Source organism: Vicugna pacos, chromosome 29 (assembly GCF_048564905.1).
Source record: "Vicugna pacos chromosome 29, VicPac4, whole genome shotgun sequence".
In the NCBI taxonomy this organism is placed as follows: domain Eukaryota; kingdom Metazoa; phylum Chordata; class Mammalia; order Artiodactyla; family Camelidae; genus Vicugna; species Vicugna pacos.
Genome location: NC_133015.1, coordinates 5,391,522 through 5,412,463, shown reverse-complemented (window position 1 = coordinate 5,412,463; position 20,942 = coordinate 5,391,522). Strand labels below are relative to the sequence as shown.

General features: G+C 40.3%; 1 protein-coding gene and 1 long non-coding RNA gene across 20 annotated transcripts in view; one reads left to right on the top strand and one right to left on the bottom strand.

Moving 5' to 3' along the window:
* LOC140690228 (uncharacterized) overlaps positions 1–4,338 on the bottom strand; it is a 42,143-nt gene extending 37,805 nt beyond the window's left edge. For both annotated transcript variants that reach the window (XR_012065412.1, XR_012065413.1), the window contains exon 1: positions 4,201–4,338. This is a non-coding gene — a long non-coding RNA (uncharacterized lncRNA). The remainder of the gene's footprint in view (positions 1–4,200) is intronic.
* RALYL (RALY RNA binding protein like) overlaps positions 1–20,942 on the top strand; it is a 584,818-nt gene that overhangs the window by 492,373 nt on the left and 71,503 nt on the right. For all 18 annotated transcript variants that reach the window (XM_072951759.1, XM_072951758.1, XM_072951765.1 and 15 more), the window contains one exon: positions 12,917–12,949. In XM_072951759.1, coding sequence (XP_072807860.1) covers positions 12,917–12,949 — 33 coding nt within the window. The remainder of the gene's footprint in view (positions 1–12,916; positions 12,950–20,942) is intronic.

The window sequence follows — 20,942 nt, the reverse complement described above, 5'->3', positions numbered from 1 at the left end:
GCCTCACAGTTCAGCGCAGGCCAGCAGCCCCGTGTGGAGAAGCCGCCGCCGGCAGGGCGCCCCGCGGGATGCGGAGCTCAGCGCGCAGAGGGCAGCGGCCGCGCAGGGCGCGGTGGGGCGCCGCTGAAGCCATCTCATCTTCAAAAACAAAAAAGTCAAAATTTATGAGCCCTTAAGCGGTGCAATAAAATAAGTCATCAGGAATGCAGGGGGATGGCGGTTCTTCTGACTACAGATTAGTGAGCCGGGGATAAGACAATGGTGCCAGCCTGACAGTCACCGTCCCCGCGTGTTTAGCAGCTCAGCCACTTCGCTGCTGCTGCTGCTGCTGCTGCTGCCATAACGGGCGCCGCGCAGTGAGCTGCCAGCACTTCTGACAAAATGATACACCAGCTAAATAACCGAGTTTGAAAAGGAAACAAAAGGATGACCCACCAAACACAGGTAATCGTGTGTGAAATAGCATTTGGAGTTGGATTGCGTAGCAATTGCTACGGGTACTTCAAGTCCTATTCTTAACTAAAACTATCCACAACACGGGGGAAGACATTAACATGGTATCGTGAGAATTCTAGAAGAACTTGAGTAGAATTGTAACTTCTGATTTCTTGATTTGCTGAAGACTTTTTTCTCATTTTTTTCCTTTACTCTTTATTCCCTAAACTCAATATAGCAAATCTCATGTTTGGAGGGTTGAGAAAAGAAATACCATATAACCAATATTGGAAAATATGAACTAAATTGAGTGTAAAAAGGTAGAAACATGGGCATAAAAAAAAAAAACCAAAAGATGTTATGAAGGAAATAAGTAATACCAGGCATCCATTTTGACTGAAAACAGCAAACATTTAAAAAATATATATAATGCTGAAGAAAGAAAAACCAAAACAGAAGAGTTTTATGTTAGGTGCAGCATAATGTGCACAGGCAGTTATCAGGCAGACATTCCATATTCAATCTGGCCAGAGAGAACTGCTATCCAGTGGCCCAATTATGAGCGCCGGCCATAGACCCAGATCAGAACAAAGCCCCAGTCCTGAGATATTGACTGAGAAAGGCTGGGAGGGCAACTGGGCAACCCAGTCAGCTCACCTTCTTGAGGGGTCTTGGTATAGTACCATCAGAACTTACTAGGAGCCAAGACAGAAACTGAATGGTAGAGACAAGTCAAACTGAGAGGAGGGGCATAGACCTCACCTCTTGATGGGTGGAGGGAAGGACGTGATGATGGCCAGACTGTCTACCACAGAGGTCCCCAAGGTTTTTGCACTGAGCATCTGGACATACGAAGTTGCAATCAAGTGAGATGAGGAATACCTCGCAGCAGAGGGTGAAGGAAGCCAAGGTAGGCGGTAGAGACTAGGAGTGTAGTTTTTGGACATATTGAAGTTGAGATATCTATTAGACATCCAAGTAAAGACTTCAAGGAGACAGTTGAATATGTAGTCTGGAGTTCAGGGAGAGGTCCGGACCGGGTATCCACATCTGTGAGTCATACTGATGCAGACGGTACCCAAAGCCATGAGACTGGATGTGAACAAACACCAGAGGAATAACTAAAGACAGAAAAGAGATGAATTCCAAGGACTGGGCTCTAGAACCCTTGCAGTCAAGAACTAGCAAAGGTGACTCAAAAGACACAACTAGTGAAGTTACACTAAGTGTTGTGAAACCTAGTGAAGAAAATGTTTTCATGAAGACGTAATCAAAGTTCACGTTAACTAGTAATTCACTGTTGGACTTCGCATTGTAGAGATGGTTGGCGTCTTTAACAAGACTGTACGCATCAGGTCTGGGGTCCTGGCTAGATCCTACACAGTTCACTCAGGGAGCAGCCCAGGAGGGGCTGGAAGCTGGAATTATAAACCCATGCTCTTGTAGGACAGTCACAGCTGTAGAGTTAGAAGGACACTGACACGAATTCCTGCACTAAAATGCAGCCTAGTTAGTCAGGTGGAACTTTCAGCACAATCCAGGAGGAGGTAACATTGAGTCACCCGGGCAGACAAATGGCATCACACAATTTTGTCAGCATGTGATAGTGGAGGTCATTCAATTCAGACATCAGGAGCCAGAATTTTTTTTTTTTGTAAACCAGAAAGGTGGAGAGCTGGGCTGAGAGGGCCTGAGGTTACCAAGACAGGGAATCAGGCAAGAGATTATCTGCCAGACAAGCCTGTCACTGGGAAGAGCGGAAACGTAGTTAAGCAACACATACACAGAAATGAGCTGTTCCCAAACCTGTATCAGACATTAGCTACAATTTAGGCTGAGTGAGTTACAATGCTTTACTAAGAGAGGGCAGAGAAGAAAGTGAGGTTTCACCTGGGACCCAGAACAGGGGTGAGAACGTGGGGCGCAGGTGAGGAGTGTGGACTGGAGGTGGCGGGGGAGGCACGTGAGGACGAAAGTCAACTGCTCATGTCAACCTATGGGGGTGGCCCCGCAAGTACGTATGCTGCGTCATTTAGCAGCATTCACACTCTGTACAACTCACCGTGACTGGCCATCAAAAGCCCGCACCGAAATGTATTGGCTCTGACATCTTCATTTAAAATGGAGGGGAAAAGATAAACGGCATTAGTATTCTGCAAAGAGCAGGACTGAGGATTGAGATGTGAAGCCGGATAACTCTGTGACTGATTGATTACCTGCTTCCCCAGCCTGCGCTCTTGGCAGATGTACAGTTTCTCTGTAGGATTTAACAGCTATTAGCAAGTAACTAAATAAGACAATGGAAAGAGACAGCTGAGCAGCCACTTGCTCGTTTTTCTTAAATTTACTTCCCTTCGCTACGTAGGTTTGGAACTGAGATGAGCAGATCTTCCCACGTGAAAATAATTGAGTTTGAAAGTTTCTCCCTTCAGAAAATCACTTTTTTTTCTTATTTTCATGGAAATACTCAGAGCTGTGTGCCTTCCGTTGCAATATGAGGTGTGATGGGGTTGATTCTGGAATCATTGCAGAGCAAGGCTGAGATCCTATCCTCTGCTTTGGCCAAAAAGTGACTGCTCCTCCCCTAGCTGAGAAAGCTGCTTCAAGTGTCCCAGGAGAACCCACCAGTGGTTAAGGGTCTTTCTTGCCAGGGCGTTCCTCTATACTTCACCTCTGCTCCTCTTGTCGCAGCTAAGCCTCCTGGTAGAGTTATGAAAAAACATTACAGCCTGTCCAAGGGAGATGAGCCCTGCAGGCTTAATTTCCAAGGTGGCAAAAGTCATGACTGTGACAGTCACAACCGCCACTGAGACTCTTGGTTGATACCACGGCCACCTATTAACTTGTCCCTGGAGTGAGCAGCACAGATGGTGGTAACTGCAAATGCAACGTACCAAGGAGCCTGACCACAGCCCTAAGCAGGGATTCCAACTGGGCGTGAAGACCCTTGAAAAAGGTATCACAGGAAATAAAGGGGAAAGCTTTTTTTTTTTTAACTCCAGAGAAATGGAATTCACTGTAGGCAAAGTCCACCATAGGAGTGAAGGAGGAGCTTGGCGCTGCTCAGCTTTGAGAACTCCGTGCTCCTCTAATGACCGATGAAGAACACATAAGAAAATGGTGGAAATACACTATCATTTTAAGAACTCAAGGTCTTAATCAGGTTGCCTGATTTATCACCCTGCTGTATGACTTTCTAGCTTACAGATATCGGGGTAATTACCGAATCTTTCACGGACTCCAGTTTCCTGTGTATAAAATGGAGATGATAATACCAACTTCACAGGGAGGTTATGAGGATTAAATGCCTTCAAATGCTAAAATAGTATGTCAGATTCAGGATGTTGGCCATTATCACATATGAGGCATTGGGTTTACATTATTATTTGTACACACTGGGATATGTCTAGAAATCTAAGAGCCACTGCACACGTTCTATCGCTTCATTCTTTTTGTAAGTTTTAGCAAAGTTCTGTGCCTTCTATTAGCACACAGTTGGTAAATACATATTTGGACACTGCTCTTCTCCTTTCCCTTCCTATTTCTGTGGCGGACGTAGGTTAATTACAGCGCTTTTACACCCCGAGACCTAAGGAGGTTTTAGAATGTTCGTCAATATGTTGTTCCCCGCGGCCACCATCAATTAGTCCAATGCTGACATGAAAATTACAACTCCTTTGACCTCCCAGATTCAGAGCATACAAGATCTTAAGGAAATGATTGGTTCCCACTCTCAGCCTCCTCAGAGTCTCCCATCAGTCTCACCAGAGTCTGCTTTGCCACAAATTTCCCAACGTGGTTGACAGGACAGCGGGAAAAGGCTACATGCAGGATAATCCACGTACAGCTGTCAGAGCAGGGCACCCCTGTAGGGAGCCACACCTGGAAAAGCGCCACGGTCGGCCCGAGAACGCTCCGAGCGCTGCCCGTGATCAGCAGGCAGCGACGTCACAAAGTGTTGCTCCACCAAAGATACGGAACGAGGGCAGATGCGCGGAGGAGGCTGGCGCATGCGCAAGCAGTGCGCCTGCCCGCCGGGCACCGAGGAGGTGGTCCTTCCTAACCAGCCTCTTGCCTCGCTCCCACCGCGAGAGCTCCTAGGCGCCTGGGCCCGGGCGGCGGGCACAGAAGGCTGGGCTGCCTTTGCTTCTGTTTTGTTTTGTTTTGTTTTGTTTTGTTTTCATTAGGCGAGGAAAGAATAGCCAAGCAAGTAAGTATCACAGACAGATTCCGATGTTCACTGGATGTCAAAGAACTCACCTATGGTTACTTATGAATATCCAGGCCCTGTTACATAAAGAAAAAAAACTTTTTTTTTACCTTTTGGCGATAAATGAATTTTTAAAAATACTGACAGAATTGTGTTATCTTTAATATGCAAAATGTTCAGGAAAGGAAGACATCTAAGAATCACCTCACAAGGACTTATCTTTGATCAAACCATCATCTTTTGCTCATATTTAATCACTTACCTGGAAAAAAAAAGCCTGTTTAAATCAGAAGACCTTGGAATGATGAAAATGTCATGTGGATGTGGTTAGATTACAAATGGTTAATGAGGAAAAGTAGACTAAATTTTAAATATCAAAATAAGGTTTCTGTAATCCTTAAGAAGGTTGTTAAGCTGTTTGTTTTTAAAAATGTCAAATTATTCCATAAGTAATTGGTTAGCAATAATAATTGGTTATTCCAATATTAACCAGTTAGCAATTACCTGGGCCACACTGTGCCCCAAGTCGGGCAAGATAGACCAGAGCACTGATTGTGTTCTTTCCCATTTCTTAGAGTCTAGAGCAGAGGCTAAAAGTGTAGACTTTGGAATCAGGCTTGTGACTGAATTTAGACTTCATAACTTCGCTGTGTGACTTTGAGCAAATTGCTTAGTCTTTCTGAACTTTCATTTTCTCATCTGTGGTTGTCAAAATTACAGATATTAGAGGGCCTGGCATAGTTTCTAGCAGAGTAAACTTTGGCTATGTTGATCATTATTAGGCTCTCCGAGGGTGCGTGGAGAGAGTGATGGGAAGGTGGAAATCAGCCACACTGTTCTCTGCGTAAAATGTTTGCACCCATGTTTGTCTTGAAAATGCTATTTGAGATGTAGATGAAGATCTATCCTTTTTGAGGAAAAAAAAGTATACAATTAAAAATAGCCTTCCCCCAATGTTCATAGCAACACTATTTATAATAGCCAAGACATGGAAACAACCTAAATGTCCATCAACAGATGACTGGATAAAGAAGCTGTGGTATATTTATACAATGGAATATTATTCAGCCATAAAAAACAATAAAATAATGCTATTTGCAACAACATGGATGGACCTAGAGATCACAATTCTAAGTAAAGTAAGTCAGAAAGAGAAAGAAAAAATACCATATGATATCACTTATATGGACTCTGAAAAAAGACACAAATGAACTTATATACAAATCAGAAACAGACTCACAGACATAGAAACAAACTTAGCAGGTTACCAGGGTAGAAAAGGGGTGGGAAGGGATAAATTGGGAATTTGAGATTTGCAGATACTAACCACTATATATAAAATAAACAACAAGTTTATACTGTATAGCACAGGAAACTACACTCAATATTAGTAACCTATAATGGAAAAGAATATGAAAAAGAAAATATGTTACGTGTACATATAACTGAAACATTATGATCTACACCAGAAACTGATGCAGCATTGTAAACTGACTATACTTCAATAAAAAAAAAGTTCTTCCATCTTTTTAATGGATTCATTCATTCATTCATGGGTTAATAAACTATATTTCAAGCATCACTAGATTTCAGCACTAGCTTTGGCCTGTCAATAGACTCTGGTCTATATCTAAGAATGTGGTCCTCCCCTGTTTCTGTTCCTTTCTAGCTTAGGTTAAACACACATCAGCTATTTCAGAAAGTAATCTTCCCTTTTTAATTTACTCCTAATCCCACAGAACAAACTGAAAACTGATGACAGATCCAGGCACAGGTTGGCTCACTCAGTCCACATTTGGGGAACATCAGCTAGGTGCTGGATACCATGCCAGTTACAGATTGGTACAAATGACTAAGCAGTTCTCCTGTCCTTTTCTGAACTTGGCATCTACACTTGGGAGCCTGTTAGCTCCTCAACCTTCCCATTCTCCACACTCCCGCCCATGATGTCCTATACCAACTCTACACTGATGACATGAATCCTAAATCTCTTCCCAGCCCAGATGCCTTGCCTGAGTTCCAGGCCTACATTTCCACCTGTTGCCGCCTGCATATCTTCACCAACACATCCCAACATGATTCATTAATATATAACTGCTACAGCATCTTATTCCCCAGCCTGCACTCCCTATATCCAATGTATTTAGTTTTTTATCTAATTCTCTCAACATCCCTGAGAGTTAGGTTTAGTATTACGTCCATTTTGCAGATGAAATAATTGAGGCACAAAGAAAAGGGCCTCACTTTTCCAAGGCCACACAGCCAGAAGGTGGTAGAGCCAGGGACAGAATCTGGCAGGCTCATTCTGGTACCTGCATCCTCAGTTCTTTGGCACATCCATCATACATGTAGGTCAGGCTTGGGTTATCATTGCTAGAGAGAATAGATCAGATAGTAGTGAACAGTAGTGCTGGTTCATAATTTTAACTACAGAATCCTATAAATATTGTAGGGGATCATAATTATAAGTTACTTTGGACTCATTTTAAAAACACCAGAAAACAAAGTAATTGAAGTCACTTCTACAAAAACCCAGACTATGCCAAAGCACAGGGGTCTGAGAAAGCAGGATGCCGCCCAGCAGTGAGCAGTCGGTTCAGTGCGGCTGGAGCACAGAATGTGGAGGCTGGGAGGGCACCCTGGAAACAGACTGCGAATGAACTTTTAATTATTAGTAAAGGGTTTCGACTTTATTCTGCAAGCAAATAATGGAAGTAAGGGTGGGAGAGTGAGGAAGGGCAAGTTCACGTGACAAAATCATTACTGAGAGCTTCTTAGGAAGTAGGCATGATTCTGGGGATTTGAAATTTGAAGTTCCTACAGTCTTAATGGGGAATCCAATGTAAAATACAATTGCAGTTTTTAATGCACACGATGAAGCGTTACAGAGTGTTGTGAGAACAGTTACGGAGCATCCTGAAACCACCTGTGGTGCCTTATCAGAAGAGACTTCAGAAAAGACGTCCTAGAAGCACTCAGAGATTTGTAATGAGGGGAATTACGTGGCCACATAGAGAGAAGGTCCTGCTAGTGGATATGGCCAGTCCAAAGAAATACTGCAGAAGGAAGGTCACTGAGGAGATTATTCTAACAGCCCGTGTAAAAGCTGATGGTCACTTGAACTGTGATAATAACTGAGAGGTAAGAACAGAATGAAGAGGACTTTTGGCAACAGTAAGAACAGAAATAGGAGAAGCTACTGAGAGTGAATGTTGCTGGAAAGGAGTTAATGAGAAAGATTCTAATCTTTCTAGTTTGATTACCTGGGTGGCTGATTATGCCACTGAGTTAGGGATTAAAAAAAAAGGCAGAATGAGACTGGAAGACAATGCATTTAGTTTGGGACACGTTAAGTCAAAGGCACCTGCGATTGGAGATGAATGGTGGGTGGAGATAGCCTTGCATGGGAAATAGTGCAATGCTTGGACTTAAGTTTGGGAATATCCTGAAGGTTGAAGGCATTTGAAACCAGACGAGATTCTCAGTAGAGCACAGAAAGTATAAAGAAAGAAACTGTGGCAGTGCCGTAAGGCACATTCAAACACAACAAAACAAACAAATAAATAAATTGATGAGAGACAACGTACCATGCAAGACATGACTGCGTGACCTTTGGAGCCCAAATGCATAAATTCAGATCCAAATTTAACCACTCGGTAGCTCTGTGACCTTGTGCAAGACACTTTAGCATCTTTGGGTATCAGTTTCTTCATCTGTAAAATGAGATCTACCTCAAAGGTGTATTGATGTTTAAATAAGTCAATGTTTATAAAGCATTGTGAGTAATGTCTGGCCCTTAGTAAATACAGCTTAGGTTTTTTTTGTTGTTGTGGTTAAATACAAAGTATTATAAATCCTTTAGCCCCAAATATTGATCCTCATTTCTCATTCCATGTTATTTCTCTACTGTGCCTTATTTTTCTGAAGGCTACGGTTTGTTTATCGTATTCAAGTCCTAACTCTAGTGGGTCCTGAATGAAGTGTTATTAAATTCACTACCTATTTTGTGTTAAAAGAAAATCCCAGGAAAGATAAAATCAATTCTTTTCTTTGCAAAACAATTACCATATAAAAAAACTCAGAGAAGGTCTTTCCAGGCATATCACAGTGTAATCATGTGTTTCTAGGGATAAAATTGATAAACAATTTTCTCCAAAAACATGTTTCTCCTAGTAGTTTTCTTCTTTTACATTTTTTTTCACTTTTCAGAACTAAAATGACAAGAAAAAAAGAGGTTTTCATAGATTCAAGCGATTTCAGCCACTGGAGCTAATGACCTATCTTTGGCATAACCATGGCCATCATGGTCTCCTCTGTGCCGGGAGCAGTGCTGGTTGCTCTGTATTCTTCTCAACAGTCCCTTGAGTAGATTATGATGTTTGCTATATAAGTAATGAGAGACATGTAAGAATCTCTGAATCATCTCAAGGTGAGAAAAGTTGACTCCATGTAATGAGCCACGACTGAGCAGTTGGTTACAAAGCAAAGCATCGTTCAACGTGGGCCAGTTGTCACTTTCCTCTGCAGTGTGGAGAGGATGAGACTGGAGGTGGGATCTCCTGGCAGTGGCTCCCCACCAAGATTTCCATACTTGGGACTCCTGGGACCTTGGGCTTGTCTTCATGACTTACGGTGACTAGTGGGCAATAAACTTGCCTTTCTGCTCAGCTTACAGAGCATCAGCACCCCCCCCAACCTAGACCCATTGGAAACAGAACAGACAGGAGGTTCTTCTCTAAGCAAAGATGCAAGTTTAATATTCTCCTCAGCCTTCGTGAAAGTCTAAGTTGGCCTTTTACCCAGGACTGTTGTCCTGAGACTCTGTCATAGTGATGGAGATAATAATTAGTAGAACCTTAGAGACAGGACTGTCCCTGGAAGATGAAACTGTCAGGATTTCTGAAGGAGTTAGATTGCGATAAACTCAAAAGAGAAATAGATCATACATAGGGAAAGGAAGGAAAAAACAGTTTTCAAGCACTTAAGACACCAAAGCAAAGCTAAAACAGATTTAGGGGGAGGGACTATAAATAGACAAATTTCCTGGAATAAAATGGTTAGTAAGAAGTGATAAAGAATAACATAGAAAGTTGGTTGTGAAGCATGTTTGTGAAGAGCTTTCAAATGACAAGCTAAAAAGTTTAGGCATCACCCCATGGTTATTGAAACTGTCAAGAAAGGTAGTGACATGAAAACAGCATTTCAGGGGAATTAATCTGTCTGTAGGGTCAGAGACTGAATTGGGGGTGTAGAGAAGGAATTCAGATTATTCTGAACTTCCAAGTCTGGGAGAATATCTTGATATGTGCAAAAGAAAGAGCACCACCTTAGAGAAGCTGTTTTCAGTTCCTTCCAACAACATAATCATACTTCATTCAAGGGCATACTTTTTTTCTATAAAGTCTATATAGTAAATATTTTGAGATTGTGGACATACAATCCCTGTTACAACCATTCAACTTACTGCTGTAGCCCCAAAGCGGCCTTAAACAATATGTAAATGAATAAACATGACTGTGTCCCAGCAAACTTTATTTATAGACCCAGAAATCTGAATGACATGTAATTTTCATAGGTTACGGACTATTATTTTTCTTTTGGTATTTTCCAACCACTGAAAAATGTAAACACCATTCTTACCTTGAAGGTTGTGTAAAAGCAGGTGGTGAGCAGGATTTGGCCTGTAGACTGGATAGCAAACCCTTGGTTTACAGGACATCAGGCAAAACTCTGTCCAACATCATTCTGAAAACTTTGGATTCTCTTCTGAGTGCTTCTGTTGAGCCCTTGGAAGGAGATCATTGAAATGTTGAGTGAAGTGGTAAAAGTCGAAGGAGACAACTAACTAGGTAGTAAGACTAACCATATTAACCACTGGGGGCAGCGGGGTAACATGTGTACCTATATGCTTCAATCCAACAGCTGCTTACCGGAAACCTTTAGAAAAAAAGGAAAATCGGTCAATACGTATTACTTCAAACACATTCCGCATTTAGTGTTTTAGCAATCGCACAGGGAAAGGCAAGTGGTGGGTCTTGCTTCTGTTCATGTCACTTACGATGCTGGTAAAGAAACTGGCACGGCACAGTTTGTAAACAAATGGTGTGGGTGGGAGCACAGAAGGAAGCTTAGTGTGAGTCCAGCAGGTAAAGTTGGAGCCACCATGGACAAAGAATTTCCATTTGGAGAGAGCAGCCAGGCCGCAGTAGGTAATGAGAACTAGCCTAGGAGTAGAGGGAAGTGGAAGGTGTGAGCGTAGCATAAAGGAAGAATTGACAGGACGTTGCTAATTGAGATGTGAAGGATGAAAGAGGAGTCAAGCCTTAAACGTTTGGAAATTCTTTCACTATAGGATTCAGTGCCACTAAGAAGCACACAGCACGGAGAGGCAAGGGGTCCTGGGGAGGCAGTGAGAAAGGAGGAACTAGGAAGCTGGAGGCTAGCACACAGCACCAGCACATCATACGCGCGAACTAAAATCCGATAGCTGTTAGGCTGAATTATTGGCAAATGTGGGGAGAAGGGACCCTATTAATACCCACATGTTAGCTATTTATTAAAAGCTTTAGATGGAAAATAAGGGAGAAGTGATAGCATCGTGCCACTGATGGTCCAAATAAGTAAACAGTCTTCTGCTCCACATTATATAGAATCCACCCCATTTCTTCAAAGTAATTTCTTCTGACCACTTGGCACTAGTCACGTCTTATAAAGCAAGTATCTCCAAACATATTTCATTATTTATCTTCAACTTGTTTCTCCTCTTAGTTCTGTTTATTTATCCGTAAGCATATGGGAAAAGTGAACACTCAACATGGTAAATAATTTACGCGGAGGTGTGAATAATATTGGAATCAGGAAAGGGAAAGGTTACAGAAATAGCCACCGCCAACCCTTAGCGCTGACTCTTGGTTTTCTCTGCCTCTTCCCTATCTGCTGCTATTAGGAGGGGTGACAGGGTGCCTGCTCCCGAGAAGAGTCCCCTCCTGGGACTGTTCACCCAAAGCAGCCGGGCAGGTGGCAGGGAGACGTACCAGCTCTGCCTGTAAGTGGACCCAGGCGTATGTAGAAGAGGCCATTTTTTTATACACACAGAATGGAATAGAGACCAAAAAAAAGGATGATTGCCTTCCTTGTTTAGACTCATAGACAAGTAAAGTTTTTTGGCTTAATTCTAAGTTAGTCCCTTTGGTTGTCCATGTCAAAACGTGATCAGCTGGCACTCTGTAAATGCTTGTTGAAGAATTAAATTTCTTGCCATTTTCCTACAACTGTTTATATGACAATGAAATAGTTTAGGACATGAAAGCTTCTGAAAATTTTGAAACGCTTAGGATTTAGATTAAAATGTCCTCAATATTGGCCAACATTTAACCCATAATCATAGCTTTAAAAACTCCCATGAAAATAAAGTGACTGATACACACCCATCAGCCGGCCTCCTTAATTATTAATTAGGAGAGATTTAGAAGTGGATCCTTTCCTGATTTGTTTACCTTTTGCAAAAGAGAGCTAGTTCATTTATGAAATTAAAGCGACTTGCTCTAGGGTAGGGCGGCGGGGTATAGCTCAGTGATAGGGCACATGCAAACCCCAGTACCTCCATTAAAAAAAAATTAAAATTAAAAAAAAAATTAAGTGACTTCCTCAAGATGCCGCAACTAGCCAGCGGCTTCAGGATTACAATTCACCTTTAATATGCTACGAGGTACAAAGAACACCCAGTCCTTAGGAGACACAGAGGAGGCAGGACTGTCCTTATCTGTGACCTCACCCCCCCACCAAGTCGTGCTGCTGCCAGTAAGTGTCCACGAATGGTGAGCTGCTTCTCTCTTCATTACAAAATATTTACTGGAAATAAATTATTCAGCCAATATTTAACCAAAGACATTGTAAGTTGCTTCACTACAACAACAACCATAAATTGATATATTAAAATTTCTACAGATTACTGTAAAGAGAGAAAATAAGTAAGCATAGAAAAAATGCAGATCAGTATTAGACTAACAATATTATCTCAATGTATCACTTAAATACTCCATTTCCTTTCCACGTCTCTCTTCATTTTAATTCGCCTCCGCATTAATCCAGCCAGAATTTGAATTAGTCCAGATTAGGTCTTAATATATGGTTTATAGCTTTTTACTGGTGCTCAATTGTGCATTTTCATCCAAACAAGTATAATATTTCTGTCAGATTCATATAAAAGCAGTTTTTAAGTACACAGCAAATTGTTATATTAAAATATATTTTTCATATTTTTTTTCATAGACTGGAGTCAAAGGAGCCTTTCCTGTCTGTTGGGTGAGTATTCGCCTGAATTTTTAAAATCTCAATTCTCTAATAGATTTTTAATTCAGATTAACGAGGTCTCGTGAGTGCTTCCAGTCATTCAGCCCCATGTTCAAAGTCATAACCTGTCATTGGTACATCGTTTTCTCAGCAATACGGCCGCCTACATTTAAAGACAGCTAAGGTGGAGGGTATAGCTCAAGTAGTAGGGTGCATGCTTAGCATGCACGAGGTCCTGGGTTCAATCTCCAGTACCTCCTCTAAAAATAAATAAACCTAATTACCTCCCAACACGACCAAAATAAGATAATTAAATAATACAATAATAAATTAAAAATATTAAAAAAAAAGACAAGTACAATGCTCCCTAGGCTGTTTTGTGATCTCAGAAGTTTAACTAATGACTGTGTAGGAGATCCTGTATCCTCTATAAAAGCCAAAAAGATATGCAGTGATTATCTCATCACGATAAAGGTATGCTCCGATTGGTTATAAAAATTCCTCTGGACCACAGCCTCACCATCCTAAGTCTGTCCATTCATTTTCGTACTGTTTCCTTTCAATCTGCTCTATTCAGTGTTTCTTCCCCCTTTTCCTCTAAATCTGTCTCCAAAATCTTTATCTATGGTTTTCCCTTTCTTTCATTTCCCTTTTATTTGCCCGCTACTCACCCTGACTGCTTCTCTGAGCACAGGCTGAGGAGCCCTGGGGCAGATTCATGCTTGTGCTCTCTGATTATATCATTTGAGCCAAGGTACCTGTTTAGTCAAAATATGTTGTCGACAAGAATACACGTGTACTATTTTTAGGCATTTAGCTAATGCAGAATCAGCAGAGATGTTTTTATTGATCTATCACATGACCTGTTGACTAATATTAAAATGTCTTATTAAGGGACCCTTGCATGGTCAGCATTATGATCGATGTTATAAAGTATCAAAAAGCATCGGAAGGTGTGCTGTCTAGTTTAGAGGAAATCATGCTGTCTTTGATGGGAAAATAAAATCCCATATAGGGAGTCACTTACACTCATGCTTAAGGGGCAGAAACGTGGGATGGAGTTAGATTTTTAAATGATCACATCAATTTTTGTACTCTGTTCACAGCCATTGAATATTTCTGTCACTCACTGAACAGCCTGGCTCCCTCTGCCCTTCTACTCAAAAGCATTTCCCAAGGCCATTTGAATCGCAAGAATCACAATAATTGTTAAGGGTGCTGAGAGAGAAAAATGGAGTAGATTTATTGGAGGACTTCATGAAAAATGAAAGGTCAAGTTGATTGGGTCCTCCAAAATCGTTAGAGCGTCCTTCTTTCCTTCATTGATCATCAGCTCCTATTGTTAAAAAAATTTTAAGCCTGAAGTAATCTCTTTTGTTGAATGCATGTGTCCTGCCCTCAAGTCCAGACAGCTGAGATAGCTTCTCTTCATGCCTCACTTAGTGTAGTTTCTGCACACATTTCCTGCTCTCCCGGCTACTCTGAGATGGAATCCATTTTTTATCGCATACCTCTGTTTCACAAGGGCAGACCTGAAGTCGTCTTTGCTTAAACTTGCTAGGAGTTTAGAACTCAGTATTAGAGCACTGAGAAAAAGTTTTCCAAAAAGAATGATGCATCACTCAGCAAATACGACTCAAAATGGGAACACTGGCTTGGCAGTAAGAAAATACTGCTTTCCTTAGATATGTCTTCAAGTGGGGTGATACAAATGACCCAAAGACTTCTGCTGTCTGGATATTTTAATTTATTGATAAAAATCTCCATTCAGCAAGAGTATAGGATGACAGTGGGCCTAATGGGCATATATGAGCCTACCAGGCAACAGATAGTCTACCGTAAAAATCATTCTTCAGATTGTGACTTTAATTCAGTCACTTGCCAGAGGGAATAAAGTCATGATGTACTGTCTACGGTATCAGCGGACATCAATATAAAAGGTTGAGTTTTTCTAGAACCCTGCACCCCTTACTTACATTAATTTTAATTCTATGGTCAATAGAAAATTACATTACTGAATAAATCAGTACTAAATATTGCAGACTTCACTCCATTGCCTGGCAGTGTCTTAAAGCCCCTGTTAACATAGATGCACTTCGAGAAGTTGCTCTCCCCCGCAGGCTCTGACACTTACAAGATGATTTCATTAGTTTAGTTACTTAAACTCCCAAGTTTCCGGTCCCTACTTGGTGGAATGGAGAGCAAAAAAGAAAATGTAGATCAAGCATTTAGCACTATTCCTGGCACAGAGGAGTTGCTCACAAGTGTTAGCAGTTAGTGTGGCTGTGGGAGGTAGACTTATACAGAATACTCTGAAAAATTAATCAGAGAGTCTGAAATAGTTCAGAGAAAAAAATGCCACTTTTACAAGGTACGCTTTGACTTGCATGTGGAAATCAAAAGAAATTTTTATAATAGAAAGAAATGAAAATTGTGAACGGAATAAAGATGAGGACAGATATTCTGTTTTGCATTTGAATGATCGACACTAATTGTCATTTAAGTTTTTTAAATGGGAAGAAATATTGATACATTTTTACGTGCGTCTCTTCTTAATGTAAATTAGGGAGCAGAATTCCTCCTTTGATAAATGCGCTACCGTAATTATGAAATAAAAGTTTTAAATGTCACAGACATAAATACAAACTAAATAGGCCAATGGAAAAATCTGTCAAAGTTATAACACAAGGAAATATTTGCTTGTTAAAGGTTAGGAGATTGTTAAAAGGTTAGGGAATTGTGAAAGGAAGTTAAGTGAAATCTCAGATCTCAGACCTTCAGCCCTGCGTTGATGTAAGAGAAACTTTCTTTCATATATACCAGTAAATGATTAGTAAAATAATATCATTAGGAAAAATTAAACATAAACTTTAGCCTCGAGTGAGGCATGAAGGCTCATCCCAGAGTCTGATTCTGTTCATCCAGGTAGGTTGAGAGATACAATGTTTCCAAGTCTATCTAGATAATCCTGGTACCAGCCAGGCCTGGACCCATTGTCTACATCTTGCTTGGAACCTCCCTCATCCTTCCTGTAAGAACATAGGCAGGTTGTTCTTGTAGACATTTATGGTCTGTAGAATCACTTCAGAAGGTCTTTGAAATACAACCTCTCATGGTCTCCCCGTGTCTTGGATGCATATGGTGGAGGTGGACACGCTGATCTCAGAGTGCAGCCATCTGAGACCAGGATAGATGAAGGAGACCAGAAGGCACGCCATAGAAGTCACCATGGTGCACACGGAGCACACTGCCTGTGCTCAGGTACATAAAACTCATTCTGATGTCCTAAACCTAAGGCTCTGATTATATTAAATTAGTAAATAGTGAAGTTTCATATCTACTAAATATTGGATTATATGTTAAGAAAATGTTTTATATTTAAAATTATAAATTTATAACACAAATGTTTTATTTACAAGTAATATATATTACATATATACATTTATTAAAATACATAATCTAAAATACTTTTTTATTACAAATATAATACATTTAAATAGTAGATTTAAAAATTCATGTTCTTTCCTATCTCACTCACCTAAAAGTAAAAAATATCACTTAATCAACTTTGTTTTCTAGCAGGGAGTTTAGGCTTGAATGTTAAATGAATACTAAAGAGCCGATATTCTACTCATCCTCAAAGCACTATATTTTAGAGCAATTCAGAAAATTCCTCTGGCAAATGTTTTTCTTGTATGTGGCATCAGATGGATTCTGATTTGGGAAATAAGCTGAGAGAGAACAGACATCAACTTTGCATTTGGAAAAGTGAACAAGAACCAAGAGATGGTCTCAATTAAAATTCTAAGACAATAAATCTTAGTTTAAAACTAGTCTTGCCTTGAAAAAGCTTTTTACAGCTTTTTATTGAAAAATAGAGCTGAGGGGAAAAAGGAGGCTCCTGTTCATTTGACATTTGAGATTCATGATTCAGAAGGACATGCCGAGACATTGCACGAGTTCCCTTCAAGTTCAAGTGACTGTCGACACTCTGCAGACACTGAGCCACTTTAAGAGTGGGCCAAGGCACTAAATGAAATTTTCCATGTAAATTATTTCTTCTTATCTCTTTAGCATGAAGTTAACCTTTTGCAAAGACTCTTTATGTGAATCCGTTGTTATTTTGGAATTGACACGTTAATTCATACCAATTTTTCAGTTGATGAATTTTTGTATGAGTAGTTTTAACATAAGGAGGATTATTTACCGCATGGGTAAATTTTTTTTCAGACTTTTTCCAATGTATTAGAATAATTTAAATAACTCAGAAGAGTTTACAATTGTTATTGACATAGCTCAGAATATATTGTTTCTCAGGCTTGGCTGAGAGGCATTCAAAAACGCACCAAGGATGCAAATACCAAAATGATTCTATTTCTCTCAGTGGAGGCACTGGTTCTGCGAGGGGCCCAGCCGAGCCTGGAGTTTCTGCATCCCCTGAGAGATACCAGATCTATCCTATTAAGTCCAAACAAGAGGGACCTAACACTGCCGGGGCAGCAAAGTTCGCCCTGCAATTAAAAGTATTCCTCCCGTAATTGCTAACAGCTATACTTTGTTAAATAATTTTCCTTGGAGATCATTTCACTCTTTTCTTTCTAGACCTGGAACTGAACTTGGATCTTCAGTATACTTCTGCTGTCGTTATAAAGATGTCCTTTAAACTCTGACACTCTTAGTAGTCAAAGATTTACCCAAGTTTACTTTTGTCCAGGTTTTGTTTGAGACCTTGTATTTACTAACAGATACTACACATTATTTATTATACCATTAGCTACCTGTTTTAAGAGACTAAATTCTGCAATCTGATTTCCTTGGTTTGAGACTCATCCTGCCATTTCCTCCTACGGTGCCTTGGGCAATTCGTTTAACTCCTCTGAGCCTTCATTTTCTCCGTTGAGGTGGTAACTAACCCTTAAGGCTGTTGTGAATAAGATAACGTTGCAAAGTGCTCAGAGCAGTATCTGACACACAGCACACAAGAAATAAATATCAATTGCTATCAACAGTTTGCAACAACTAAGTGATATATCTTTCCCAAAAGAGTGAGTTCCTCTGAATTACAGAAATTCCAACTAATTAAGTCCAAAAGCCCGAATATTCTAGAAGAGTACTAACAGAACTGAATTCTTGGAAAAGAAATTCAGAAGAGAATGCAATCAGCAGAGCAGTAAAGAACTGCTTTCCTCGGGAGACCTTTGAGGAAGATAGACAAGAAAAAAATAAAAATAGCGTAAAGACAGGAAGACAGTTTGGGAATGTGCTTAGATTTGTATTAAAAAGCACAATATTTAAAACCTTAATAATAGCATAAAACCAAGAAAGCAATACCAGTTTAGGGACAGTTGTAAAAGAGCATCAAAAAGTAAAAACAGAATTATATGACTGCTGTAAATCGACTGGTGTTTACCGACCATTTAGGAATTAAGAGGTTGTCTTAATCTAGGAATTGGGACGTTGAAGAAATTGGCCAGATGGCCAGGAATATTTTCAAGACAGAAAAACAGGACCTGAGTTGATCCTCAAGGTGAGGTAGGAATTCAGTAGAGCGGTATCAAGAGGAGCCTTCCTGGAAGGCAGCACCGGGCGAGCGGCAGCGGAGAGGAGACTGCGCCAGGCACATCACACCCCCAGCCTCGCAAGCTTGAAGGCCCATGAAGAGACCTGAGACAGATCAGATGAGCAAGTTAACGCCGTAGCTGAATGCTGAGAAATTGCTCTAATGCAGGGAACTGCCTTTACACTCTGTGGATTCGGGAGAGTTACTGGATGGTTATATGTGGACTTGTGCCTCTGCTTTGCTTTTCACTGAAGAGTGATGTTCTCCAAAGTGAGGTCACAGTAGAGCCACTTAGGAAGCTGTTGCAGTAGTGCAGCATGACGTGAAAAGACTCAGGACTTGAGCAGGGTGGAATCCCCTCCACCTGTTGGAAAGGCTATTATCAAGGAGACGAATGATAACAAGTGTTGGTGAGGATGTAGAAAAAAGGGAACTCTTGTACACTGTTGGTGGGAATGTAAATTAGTGCAGCCACTATGAAAAACAGTATGAAAGTTCCTCAAAAAATTAAAAATAGAACTACCATACGATCTAGCAATCCCACTTCTGGGCACATATACAAAGGAAATAAAATCAGTATCTCCGAGAGGTACCTGTACTCCCATGTTCACTGCAGCGTTGTTCACAATAGCCAAGATGTGGAAACAACCAAAGTGTCCGCTGACAGATGAACGGATAAAGAAAATGTGATAATATGATAGATAGATACATACACACACACATACACACACATACACACAATGGAGTATTATTCAGTCTTTAAAAAGAAGGAAATCCTGGCATTTTTGACATTGTGGATAAACTTGGGGAGGACATTATGCTAAGTGAAATAAGCCAGACACAGACAAATGCCTTATGATCTCATGTATATGTGGAAGCTAAAATAGCCCAACTCAGAAACAGAGAATAGAATTGGTTGCCAGGGAGGAGGGGGAAATGGGGCAACAAAGTTTCATTTAGCAGGATGATGAAGTTCTGGGGAATTTACAGTTTCAGAATGGCAATTACAGTCAACAATACTGTATTGTATACCTGAAATTTGCTTAAAAAAAATAAAAGTAGATCTTAAGTGTTCTCATCAAAAAAAAATATGTGAAGTGATGGATATGTTAAATTAGCTTGATGGAATCCATTTCCTAATGTGTATATGTATCAGAACATCATGTTGTATACCTTACGTGTAGACAACTTTCCTTTGTCAAAAAAAAAAATAAAATAAAATCCCTAAAAGAAAAAAAAAAAGAATGGAAAGGAAATGCCTAATGATGAAATATTTTGTTTAATAATATCAGCATCAGTGAGTGACAGTGATGTCTTAGAATTTTCTCAACTGAATTTGCTGGAATCACGGTGACAGAATGACAAGATAAAATCCAGGTGTAGAAACAATGGAGACGTTAACAAGACACTGCCCCTAAGCTTGAAATATGCCCATCTGACATCAGGGAATCACTAATGGTCAGTTCAATGCCTATCTTTTGATGGTGTGGTTTCAATTTTCTTTAGGTCTCCAGGGAAAAAGGGAAAATGGGATAAAGCCAATTTTCCTCTTCTAAAAATCTATTTTTTTTAGTTTTTTTCGGACTCAGTGCCATGCTAGCACAAAATTAATGATTCCTTTAGCACCGGCACTGGTTTTGTTTTTTCCCAAGGTCCTCCAGGCTACTTCTCTGGAGAGTACACACAGTTGCCACAGCGCTATTTTTGTCATCCAAAGCAGTTGTGCTTTCAAGCCTGATGCTACAACTGTAATTTTAATTTATCAACCTGCCACTCAGTGAAATGCTGTAAAAACATTTGAAAGCTTTAACCCATCATTTATTTCTGCACTTGTCAATGACACTCTTCAGTACTTGTCAAAATCATTTAAACTGCACTCTGATGGCATACAAAAATATCACCAATAAATTGGGTAATCAATCACACATGTATATATTTTGACAGTGGTGCCTTGAACGCATGGGTTCCAAGACACATTTGTTTTTTTCTGAAGCAAGAATGCAGTCAATCTTCAATAATAAAATACAGTTGCGTCATCAAAGAGCCTTCCTCAATTCTTAACAATTTAAAAATGTCTTGGGGAACAGAGGGGCTGATTGCAACTGAAATGGCTTTTATTTCTTCAGTGAAATGTTCTCCTCAGGGAAAAGGGAGTAATTGCAGATTATAGCAGGCAGGAATGTAGTGTTAGTCGGAGGGAAGAAAATACATAGGATCATTAAATAGATTTATTTAAGTTCTGCTTATAAAGCAAGCAGTGGTGCAGGACTTTATAGCTCATGATATTTCAAGAAAGTGTTATCAGCACTTCCCCTGCTGTCAAATTCGTTCATGTAATAAAGTGTCACATTAAGCCAAATGTCACTGTTCGTATCAGTTTCACTTTGAGAATTGGGATCACTATGTATCACGGGCAGCCTCTCCCCAAAGTCTGGATGAGATCTT